The sequence below is a fragment of the Erinaceus europaeus genome, chromosome 2 (genome assembly GCF_950295315.1).
Source record: "Erinaceus europaeus chromosome 2, mEriEur2.1, whole genome shotgun sequence".
Classification (NCBI taxonomy): domain Eukaryota; kingdom Metazoa; phylum Chordata; class Mammalia; order Eulipotyphla; family Erinaceidae; genus Erinaceus; species Erinaceus europaeus.
This window is the reverse complement of record NC_080163.1, coordinates 140,294,902-140,307,137: the sequence shown is the minus strand read 5'-3', so window position 1 is coordinate 140,307,137 and position 12,236 is coordinate 140,294,902. Positions and strand designations below refer to the sequence as shown.

Sequence of the window (12,236 nt, the reverse complement as noted above, 5' to 3'; positions counted from 1 at the left end):
TGAGTATTAGAGCATAGTAATTGTATGCTTGAGGCTCCAGAGGCCCTAGGCTCAGTCCTCAGAAACAACAAATGTCAGAGCTGAGTGGTGCTTTGATCTCTCTATATTAATTTCTGTCTCCTAAATTTTTAAAAAATTTTTTCTCCTCAATTCTTAAAGAGACAGTGAGAGACCACAGAACCAAAGCTGTTTTCAGTGTGGTGGGGGCCAGGTTTGAACCTAGGTTACACACACAGCAAAGCAGTATCCAAATAAGCTATTTTGCCAGCCCTCTTTTTTTAAAAAAAAATTAAACTTCAGGGGTCAGGAGATAGCTCTGAAATGATGTGAATTGATCAACAAATGTGAATATAATCAACACAGATAGCAAGATGTACTCTAAATATCTTGGCTGTGATATATACATGTGTGTATATATATATATATTTAAAGGTTTTATTTTTAGGATATTTTTTGAGTCCTGTGCATTAAAAAGTTTGAGACATTCAATCTATTCACCTGCTTTAATGAGAGATATATACAGAGAGAGAAACCAGAGTACTGCACAGCTCTAGCTTGTTTTGCTGGGGAATGAAGTCTGGGACCGTAGAGCCTCAGGCATGAAAGTCTTTTTGCATAACCATTATGTTGTCTCCCATCAGTACATTGAAAATTGCTTCTCTGTTTTGCACTATGCACAGCGTTTTGTATTAGGAATTCAAAGATGAATAAGGATCTTTTGGGCAAGCAAAATAACCCCTGGATTGAGTGCTTGCTTTGCATTCACTTGACCCAGGTTTCCCCAGTTCCCACTATATATTAGAGAAAATTACAGTGCTGGGGTCTTTTATTTTGTGGCACCAGGGTTCCCCAGTGATTTCTGATTTCACTCTTGGGCTGATTTATGTTGTTGTCACAGGACCTTCACCTCTCCAGGCTAACTTTTTCAGAGAGAGACAAACCACAGTACCAAAACTTCAGGGACTGGGGGCTCAAGCCTGGGCCATACGCATGACAAAACAGGTGCCTTCTCAGGTGAGATATTGACCAAAATTTGTGTGTGTGTGTGTGTGTGTGTGTGTGTGTGTGTGTGTGTGTGTGTGTGTGTGTGTATTATGAGAGAGACAGAAGGAGACCAGAGCACTGTTCAGTAATAATCAGCTCTGGTATAAGGTTTACCAAGGATTTACCTATAGCCTATAGTGACCAGTGTGCTAACAGACTGAGCTATTTCCCAGCCTGGCCTATTCATTTATTTTTATATGCACTCAGATAAAAATATGTGTGTATGTATAAAACATGATTTAAAAAAAATTTTGTGCTAGCCCTCTGTAGGTCAGTTTTTGTTTGTTTGTGCTCATCATTTGCCTCTTCACTCTCTTTTTTAAACACTTGTTTATTTTGGATAGAGACAAATTGAGAGGGAAGGCAGATATAGAGGGGAGAGAGACACCTGCAGCACTGCTATACCACTGAAGAAGCTTCTCCCCTACATATGGGACCTAGGGTTTAAATATATGATTTACTTTTTAGGGTGGGTTTTTGTTTGTTTGTTTTTGTTTTGTCTGTCAGTGCTGGAGCATCAGTGTTCCTGGCTGACTTTTTTTAGATAGAATTTTTAAAAAATTTATTATTGGGGGCCCAGGCGGTGGCACACCTGGCTGAGCGCACACATTACAGTGCACAAGAACCCAGGTTCAAGCCCCTGGTCCCCACCTGCAGGGGAAAGTGGTGAAGTAGGGCTGCAGGTGTCTCTCTGTCTTTCTCCCTCTCTATCTTACCCATCTCTCTCCATTTCTGGCTGTTTCTATGCAATAAATAAAATAAATATAATTTTTAAAAAATGTATTATTGGATAGAAACAGAGAAATTGAAAGGGATGGGGGAGACAGAGAGACACCTGCAGCTCTGCTTCACCACTCATGAAGTTTTCCCTTTGTAGGTGGGGACCAGGGGCTTAAATCTGGGTCCTTGTGCACTGTAATGTGTATGCTTAACCAGGTGTGCCACCAGCTGGGCCCCTACTTTTTTTTCCCCCCTTTTGTTGCCCTTAGTTTTTTTTTTAATTTTATTATTGTTGTTGCAGTTATTATTGTTGTTGTTATTGTTGTCGTTGTTAGGTAGGACAGAGAAATGGAAAGACACCTACAGACCTGCTTCACCACCAGCATCCTTATGCCAGCCCTAGCGTTTTGCGCCACATGCGCTTAACTCACTGCGCTACTGCCTGTCTCCCCCCCCCCCTTTTTTTTTAACCAGGACACTGCTCAGCTCTGGTTTACTGTGTTGCAGGGGATTGAACCTGGGACTTTGGCGCCTCAAGCATGAGTCTCTTTGCAAAATCACTATGTGATATCCCCAGCTCCCTCTCTCTCTCTTAAATGTGGCGGCCAGGCTTGAGCTTGGATTGTGCACATTGCAAAACAGTATTCCAAGTGAATTATTTCACTAGTCAGATTTTTAAAAATTTTACCCCCTCTTTTACAAGAGCACTACTCAGCTCTGATTTAAGCTAGTTCTCAGAATTGAATTGAACCTGGGACTTCAGAAGAACAAACATAAAAGTCTTTTGCATAACCATTATACTATTTAATTGACTTTTTCAGAAAGAGGGAAAATAGGGGCAAACCAAAGCTTCCCTAGTTTGGTGTGGGCAGGGTGAAAACTTGAGTTGATCACATCACAAAGCAGGCACTTTCTTGGGTAAGCTGTCTTGCCAGCCTAGCTTTACATAGTTTTTTTTTTTAATTATTAATCTTATTTTACAAGCAGAAATTAAGGGGGGGAGATACACCTTCAATACTGCTTCACTGCTTTCAAAGATTTCCCCCTGTAGGTAGGGACCTGAGTCTTAATGCATGCTGACATGTGCAATCAACTGGGCTGTTGTATAGTTTTGTTTTTTTCTTTTTGCCACCAGGGTTGTTGCTGGGGGCTTAGTGCCAGTACTAAGAATCCACCTTGCCCAGTGGCCATTGTTTCCCATTTCCCCCCTCCTTTCCTTCTTCCCCTCTTCCTTCCTTCCTTCCTTCCTTCCTTCCTTCCTTCCTTCCTTCCTTCCTTCCTTCCTTTCATTCTATTTTATTTGATAGGACAAAGAGAAATTGAGAGAGTGGGGAGATAGAGAGGGAGAGATGAAGTTAGACACAGTCCTGCTTCACTGCTTGTGCCGCTTCCTCCCTTCAGGTGGAGAGCAGGGGCTCAAGCCCACGTCCTTGCACATGGGAATGAATATGTGTGCTTAACTGGGTATGCCGCCACCTGATTCACCTGATTTTTGAAGGGGAAAAAGGAATTCCATACAACTGAATGTAGTACTAAGAGTTTTCAATACATAGAATAAAATAATAAAGCAAGTTTTGCCTAGTTTATTCTGGCAGTAAAGTCTAGACCTCCTGAGTTACTTGAAAGCTTTGGTAGAGCGTTATTGTAGAAGTTTAGGCATGAAGGGACAGCACAGAACTTTGATGACGGATGTGCTGTGAAACTATATACCCCTGTAGTCTTACAGTCTTATGTACACCATTATTAAATCAGTAAATAAAAATATTTGGGAGGAGGGCTGATGGTGGCTCAGACTGGTTAAATGCACATGTTACCATATACAAGAACTAGGGTTCAAACCTCTGCTCCCCACCTGCAGGGGGAAAGCTTCATGAGCAGTGAAACAAGACTGCAGGTGTCTCTCTTCTCTCTCTCTCCCCCTCCTTCTCTCCACCCTCCTCCCTCCCTGTCCTTCTATGTCCCTTCTGTCCCAATTTCTCAGTCCAATTAAAGGATAAATTTTTTTTAAATTTTATTTTAAATGTTTATTTTATTTATTTATTCCCTTTTGTTGCCCTTGTTTTATTGTTGTAGTTATTATTGTTGTTGTAGTTGTTGGATAGGACAGAGAGAAATGGAGAGAGGAGGGGAAGACAGAGAGGAGGAGAGAGAAAGACAGACACCTGCAGACCTGCTTCACCGCCTGTGAAGCGACTCCCCTGCAGGTGGGGAGCCGGGGTTCGAACCGGGATCCTTATGCCGGTCCTTGTGCTTTGCGCCACCTGCGCTTAACCCGCTGCGCTACAGCCCGACTCCCTAAAGGATAAAATTTTATGAAAAAAATAAATATTTGTGGTCCGGGAGGTAGCCCAGTGGCTGAGGCCCTGGACTCTCAAGCATGAGGTCCTGGGTTCAATCTCCAGCAGCACATGTACCAGAGTGATGTCTGGCTCTTTCTCTCTATTCTCCTATCTTTCTTATTAATAAATAAATAAAAGCTTTTTTTTTTTTTTAATGGTCCGGGAGGTGGTGCAGTGGCTAAAGCACAAGATTCTCAAGCATGAGGTCCTGAGTTCAATTCCTGGCAGCACATGTACCAGACTGATGTCTGGTTCTTTCTCTCTCTGTCTCTCCTATCTTTCTCATAAATAAATAAAATCTTTAAAAAAAAGAAAAAGAAAAAAAATTTTTTTTAATGTTTTTTTTTTAGTGGTCCGGGAGGTGGCGCAGTGGATAAAGCATCGGACTCCCAAGCATGAGGTCCTGAGTTCAGTCCCCGGCAGCACATGTACCAGAATGATATCTGGTTCTCTCTCTCTACTCCTGTCTTTCTCATTAATAAATGAATAAAATCTTTTTTAAAATTATTTATTTATTTTTAATTTATTTTCCCTTTTGTTGCCCTTGTTGTCTTTTTATTGTTGTTGTTATCGATGTCATTATTGTTGAATAGACAGAGAGAAATGGAGAGAGGAGGGGGAGAGAAAGATAGACACCTGCAGACCTGCTTCACCGCCTGTGAAGTGACTCCCCTGCAGGTGGAGAGCTGGGGGCTTGAACCAGGATCCTTATATGCGGGTCCTTGCGCTTTGCGCCACATGCGCTTAACCCACACTACTACCGCCCGACTCCCAAAATAAATAATTTTAAGTTAAGCCATGGAGAGAGGAAGACAGAATTTAGGCTTCTGATAACCCAGGTGTTAGAAGAAATTGATATTACAGAGATAGCTCTTACTACTTTCCTTAATTTTCTTTCTTTTTAAAAAATAATTCAAGGAAGTCGGGCTGTAGCGCAGCAGGTTAAGCGCAGGTGGCGCAAAGCATAAGGACCGGCATAAGGATCCCGGTTCGAACCCCGGCTCCCCACCTGCAGGGGAGTCGCTTCACAGGCGGTGAAGCAGGTCTGCAGGTGTCTATCTTTCTCTCCTCCTCTCTGTCTTCCCCTCCTCTCTCCATTTCTCTCTGTCCTATCCAACAACGACAACAACATAATAACTACAACAATAAAACAACAAGGGCAACAAAAGGGAATAAATAAACTAAATAAATTTTTAAAAAAATTTTTAAAAAGTTAAAAAATTCAAGTGAGCAGTTGGTTGGTAGCTCAGCAGGTTAAACGAACGTGGCGCAAAGCTCAGGGACCGGCATAAGGATCCCGGTTTGAGCCCCGGCTCCCCACCTTCAGGGGAGTCCCTTCATAGGCGGTGAAGCAGGTTTGCAGGTGTTTCTCTTTCTCTCCCTCTCTCTGTCTTTCCCTCCTCTATTTCTCGCAGTCCTATCTAACAGTGACGACATCAATAACAAACAACAGCAATTAAAAAACAGGGCAACAAAAGGGAAAATAAATATAAAAAAAATCAAGTGATGCTTAGTTTCAATCTTTGGAAAAGTCTAGTAATTATAGACTATACTAGAAAATAAAACTCTTTTTCTCTTTCCCTCTCTCCTTTTTTACTTGGGCTGCAGAGATACCATAATGATCATGAAAAAACTTTCATGCCTGAGATTCCACAGTCTCAAGTTCAGTCCCCAGCACCACTATAAGCCAGAACTGAGCAGTGCTCTGGTCTCTCTGAATCTTTCTGTTCTTCTCTCATTAAGATAAAATAACTAAAATATATTTTTAAAGTAATTTATTTTAATATTTTATTACTTATTGGATAGAAACAGGAGAGACACCAGTATCACTTTGGTACATGTGCTGCTAGGCAGGGATTAACTTAAGGGCCATATGCTTATAAATTCAATGCTTTCTCCATTGAGCCACCCCCTCCCAGACCATGGCCTGGATTGATTTATTAACCAAGAGAGTGGGAAAAAGAATCAGAGTACTGTTCCTACATGTGATGTCATATTGTAGGGCCCAGTGCTTGAGCTCTGACTCCATAGAGCCATATCCAGTGCCTTGGATCCTTATTTCCTTTTCCAAGAGGTAAACAGGAATAATCATTTTTATTTGTTTTATGTATATATATGTATGTATGTATGTATGTATGTGTGTATGTATGTATGTATGTATTAGATTGAAAAGGAACCACAGCGTAGAAGCTTCTTCAATGAAGTGGGGGCTAGGCTTGAAGCTGGGTCATACCCATAGCAAAGTAGTACACTATCCAAGAAAGCTATTTCTCTGGCCCACACAGTTAATAGTTTCAGTTCCTTTTGGACTTTTTGTATACTTTCCTAAATGGAATACATACACATGTGCGTGCACGCACACACACACACACATACCTGTTTACATAAAAATGTTATGTAGCCATAGAGAACAAACTTTGCCTTGTACACTTACTGTACTACTAAGTAGATTCTGGGGCTCAACTTTCTCCTTTCTTTCTTCCTTTTTTTTAAAAAAAATATTTATTTTCCTTTTTGTTTTTTATTGTTGTAGTTATTGTTATTGATGTCATTGTTGTTAGATAGGACAGAGAAATGGAGAGAGAGAGGGGAAGACAAAGAGGGGGAGAGAGGGAGTTGGGCGGTAGCGCAGCAGGTTGAACGCACGTAGCACAAAACGCAAGGAAGGACCAGTGTAAGGATCCCAGTTGGAGCCTCCAGCTCCCCACCTGCAGGGGAGTCGCTTCACAGGTGGTGAAGCAGGTCTGCAGGTGTCTATCTTTCTCTCCCCCTCTCTGTCTTCCCCTCCTCTCCATTTCTCTCTGTCCTATCCAACAACAACAACAACAATAATAACTACAACAATAAAGCAAGGGCAACAGAAGGGAATAAATAAAAGAGGGAGAGAAAGATACCTGCAGATCTGCTTCACCGCCTGTGAAGCGACTCCCCACAAGTGGGGAGCCAGGGGCTTCAACTGGGATCCTTACTCCGGTTCTTGCTCTTCACACCACCTGTGCTTAACCCGCTGCACTACCGCCCAACTCCCTTTTCGTTTCTTTTTAAAATTAATTTATTGCCACCAGGGTGGCCATCCCACCTCCCACCCCCCCTTTTTTCCTTCTGTTTTTTTAGATAGGACAGATAAATTAAGTGGGGAAGAGGAGATAGGGAGAAAGAGACACCTGCGGGTGAGGAGAGGGCACTCAAACCCAGGTCTTTACACATGGTAACCTGTGCACTCAACCAGGTGTGCCACACACACCCCCACCCCCTTTCTGCAGATAGAATCTCAGGCCTTATTTATTTATTTATTTATTTATTTATTTATTTATTTATTTATGAGATGGAGAGAGGAAAGAGCCATAGTATGATTCTGGGGTTGAACTCAGGACTTAATGCTTGACAATCCAAGGCTTATCCACAGTACTACCTCTTGGATTTCAGTGTTTGTTTATTATGAGAGGCTGTGGAGAGGAAGGACTAGGACACTGCTCAGCTGTGGTAACAGATGTTGCCAGGGGTTGAGCCCAAGACCTCATAACATCAGACATGAAAGTCATTTTGTCTAGCCACTATTCTGTTTCCTTTAAATGTTTTGATTTTTTGTGACCTTGGGACTCATACATATGTAATTTTACTGCTTCTGGACAACTTCTTCATTCTTTTCGTTTCAGAGAGGGAGAAAGAGAAATAGAGAGGGAAAGCTACAACAGCACTGCTCTGCCATCTGAAGTTTACCCTGATGCTGTGGTGCCCCCATGCGATGTTGGGGCTTGGACTTGTGGCCTCGCACATTGTATGGTGTGTGCTTTACTAGGTGAGCTAACTCCTGGCCTGCTTGGTTTCTTTTTTGGTAAGGGATAGAGAGGCAGCGAGAATGAAAGAGACCACAACACCAAAGCTTTCTTTATTATAGTGGGTCTAGGTTCAAACCTAGGTCATGCACATGGCAAAGCAGTACACTATCTAGGTGAACTATGTTGCCAGCCACTGCTTGTATTTTATTTTATTTTATTTTATTAATTTTTTAATTTATTTATTTTCCCTTTTGTTGCCCTTGTTGTTTTTATTGTTGCTGTTGTTATTTATGTTGTCATTGTTGGATAGGACAGAGAGAAATGGAGAGGAGAGGGGAAGATGGGGGGTGGGGAGAGAAAGACAGACACCTGCAGATCTGCTTCACCACCTGTGAAGCGACTCCCCTGCAGGTGGAGAGCTGGGGGCTTGAACCGGGATCTTTACAGGGTCTTTATCCTTGAGCTTTGCACCATGTGTGCTTAACCACTGTGCTACCGCCTAACTCCCTTATTTTATTTTTTTAATATTTATTTATTTATGTATGTATTTTCTCTTTTGTTGCTCTTGTTTTATTTTTGTTGATGTAGTTGGAGAGGACAGAGAGAAATGGAGAGTGGAGGGGAAGACAGAGGGGGAAAGAAAGACAGACACCTGCAGACCTGCTTCACCACCTGTAAAGCAACTCCCTTGCAGGTGGGGAGCCCGGGACTCGAACCCGCATCCTTCCTCCGGTCCTTGCGCTTTGCGCCACCTGCACTTAACCCATTGCGCTACCGCCTGGCCCCCTGTATTTTATTTTTAAATTTACTTCTTAATAGGGAGGGAGGGAGGGAGGGAGAGAACCAAATCCATCATTCTAGTACATGCATTTCTGGGAATTGAATTTGAGACCTTATGCTTATAGAGTCCAACACTATCCACTGTCAGCTGTCAAGTTACTTTTTTGTGTGTGTGTGCCGGGCCTGTACAGTTTCACTGCTTCCAGTAGGTAGTGTTTTTGTTTTGTTTCTCTTTTTCCAATTTCAGATAGAGAGGGAAGAGACACTACTACATTGTTCCACTGTTGATGGAACTTCCTCTGGTGGCATGTGGTACTAGGAAAATGAACTCTAGTCCTCATGCATGATAGCAGTTATTCTTCAGAGTGAATTATTTCCTGGTCCTTTTATGTATCTTCTTTTTTCCTTCCCTTTTTTAATTTTTTTATATTTATTTTCCCTTTTTTTGCCCTTTTTTATTGTTGTTGTAGTTATTGTTGTTATTGATGTTGTCATTGTTGGATAGGACAGAGAGAAATGGAGACAGGGGGAGAGAAAGACAGACACCTACAGACCTGCTTCACCACCTGTCAGGCGACTCCCCTGCAGGTGGGGAGCCGGGGGCTCGAACTGGGATCCTATGTCAGTCTTTGTGCTTTGTAACACCTGCGCTTAACCTGCTGCGCTACCGCCCGACTCCCTTTCTTTCCCTTTTAATGGTCTAATGTATGTGTGTGTGTGTTTAAAAGAATGACAGTATATTATGCATATTTTTTACAACAGCTGAGCTAGTTTTAATCTATTACTGTTAGAGAAGATCTTCTAGTAGATAATCCTTCCTACATACAGCTCTTTGGGTAGATGTGCTAATTTTTCTGTAGCATAATTTTGTAGGCATTAGATTGTTTTTGTATTCCTAGAAGTGGTAGTAGAATGTACAAATGTACTTGAATTTTCTAGTTTCTGAAAGTTTAGAATGATGATTACAGAAAAATATGTGACTGTAGACTTGCTGCTAGATACCTGGAAGACCCTGTAGACCAGGTGAAACTGTTTGAGTTTTATACTTAAGTATTTATGTGGGAGGTTTTGTAAGAAATATTACTGTTAGAAGGAATAGGCGGTGGCATACCTGGTTGAGTACACACATTACAATGCATAAGGACCCAGGTTCAAGCCCCTAGTCCCCACCTGCAGGGGGAAAGCTTCACAAGTGGTGGAACAGGGCTGCAGGTGTCTGTCTTTTTCCTTCTATATTTCCCCTCATAATTTCTCTGTCTCTATCCAATAATAAAGATTTTAAAAAATACATTACTATTGGTGAATTAACTTATTTATTATTGGGTAAAGAAGAGAAATTGAGAGGGGAAGGGGAAATATAGAGGGAAACAGAGAGACACCTGCAACCCTGCTTCACCACTTTTGAAGCTTTCCCCCTATAGGTGGGGACCAGGGGCTTGAACCTGGGTCCTTGTGCACTATAATGTTTGCATTTAATCAGGTGCGCCACTGCCTGGCCCCTTAAGCATTAATTGTTTTAAGTTTTGTTTGTTTATTAATGATAAAGTGAGAACTAGAATCATCACCCCTATACACGCAGTGCTGGGGATTAAACTTGGGACTTGTGTTTTCATCTCTACAGCTCTGCCCACTTTATAACCACCCAGACCAAAGGCTTTATTTATTTATTTACTTATATTTATTCCCTTTTGTTGCCCTTGCTCTTTTTTTTATTGTAGTTATTGATGTTGTTGTTGTTGGATAGGACAGAGAAATGGAGGGCGGGGAGCGAAAATAAGACACCTGCAGACCTGCTTCACCGCCTGTGAAGCGACTCCCCTGCAGGTGGGGAGTCGGGGGCTCAAACCGGGATCCTTAGCCGGTCCTTGTACTTTGCGCCATGTGCCATTAACCCCCTGCGCTACTGCCCAACTCTCAGGCTTCAATTTTTTAATATTTGGGACAGCTTTCCTTGTTTGCCCAACTTTTTGCCTCATACCTTATCTCACCTCCTTTTCCCATTGTTTGAACAATTTCTAACATAAAAGTAAATTGAGTTTGGAACTGGCCAGCAGTGCATTCAGTTGAGTACACATGTTGCCATTAGCAAGGACCAGGGTTCAAACCCCTGCTCCCCACCTGCAAGTGGAAGAAAACTCTCTCATTCCCTCCTCAATTTTTCTCTGTCCTATCAAATTAAAAAATAAATAAATAAGGACTGACTTGAGTGAAGAGGTTTTGAGATATGGGTGTTATTTTGTTTTCCTATTCAGAATCCTGTTTGGTCATTCTCAGTAGATATTTCCTTCTATCTAGATAACTACACATATTAACTAATGGCTGAAATAAATCATCCTGTCCAATACAGTTCTAGCTCTAAGCATTTTTTTTTTAACATTTTATTTATTTATTCATGAAGATAGAAGGAGAGAGAGAGAGAGAGAAAGAACCAGACATCACTCTGGTACATGTGCTGATGGGGATTGAACTTAGGACCTCATGCTTGAGAATCAAACACTTCATCCAGTGCACTACCTCCCAGACCACGCTCTAGGAATTTTTCATTTCTTTCTTCTTTTTTTTTTTTTAATTTTTATTGTCTTTATTTGTTTATTGGACAGACAGAGCCAGAAATTGAGAGAAGGAGTTGATAGAGAGGAAGAGAGACAGACACCTGCAGCCCTACTTCACCACTTGTGAAGCTTTCCCCTGCAGGTGGGAACCAGGGGCTTGAACCTAGGTCCTTGTGCACTGTAACATGAGCACTCAACCAGGTGCGCCACCACCTGGCTCCCCGCTCTAAGCATTTTTCGCACCAAAATTAAATACTTTATTTAATTAATTTATTTATTTTTTATTTTGAAAGAAGTAGACAAGAGGAGGAAATAGGGTCATAAATTGTCCTGATTTGGTGAAGGCTTTTGAAGCACTAGATATCTTGATAGGTTGGGGGAGGGGCCACTTATACAAACTATTAGACACTTTGAGCAATGCTTTGTAGTTTCAAAGACATTCTTAAGAAAGGAGGAAAGAACCATTGTGGTAGATTATTATTATTTTTTTAATATTTATTTATTTATTTATTTCCTTTTGTTGCCCTTGTTGTTTCCATTGTTGTTGTAGCTGTTATTGTTGTTGATGGCATCGTTGTTGGATAGGACAGAGAGAAATGGAGAGAGGAGGGGAAGACAGAGAGTGGGAAGAGAAAGACAGACACCTGCAGACCTGCTTCACCGCTTGTGAAGCGACTGCCCTGCAGGTTGGGAGCCGGGGGCTTGAACCAGGATCCTTGAGCCAGTTCCTGCACTTTGCACCATGTGCGCTTAACCTGCTGCGCTACCGCCCGACTCCCTGGTAGATTATGTTTTATATTTGTTTCATTTTTTCCCGACACAGGGACTCCTCGAAATTTTTTGGACTCCAGATGTAAATACCACTCAGTTAACTGGGATGTATTAGCTATTTTCATCTAAATAGATTTAGGAGACTCCTACCTGGTTTTTGGGTTACAAACAAGGAAGAGATTGCAAATCTAGATAATCACCATTTGTTCATTCATTTGTTCAACTTCATTATGTGCAATTTAATTTCATAA

At 41.7% G+C, this 12,236-nt stretch overlaps 1 protein-coding gene across 10 annotated transcripts in view; it reads left to right on the top strand.

Moving 5' to 3' along the window:
* The window catches only part of CTCF (CCCTC-binding factor), a 71,688-nt gene that overhangs the window by 17,181 nt on the left and 42,271 nt on the right, over positions 1-12,236 (top strand). For 5 of the 10 annotated variants that reach the window (XM_060185317.1, XM_060185314.1, XM_060185318.1 and 2 more), the window contains one exon: positions 899-1,014. The exons of 3 other annotated variants lie outside the window; for them this stretch is intronic. In XM_060185317.1, the coding sequence (XP_060041300.1) occupies positions 991-1,014 (24 nt within the window). In that variant the 5' untranslated portion in view covers positions 899-990. Of the gene's footprint in view, positions 1-898; positions 1,015-7,759; positions 7,903-12,236 lie in introns of all 10 variants that reach the window. 2 more of the 10 variants (XM_060185319.1, XM_060185322.1) reach the window with 2 other exon arrangements.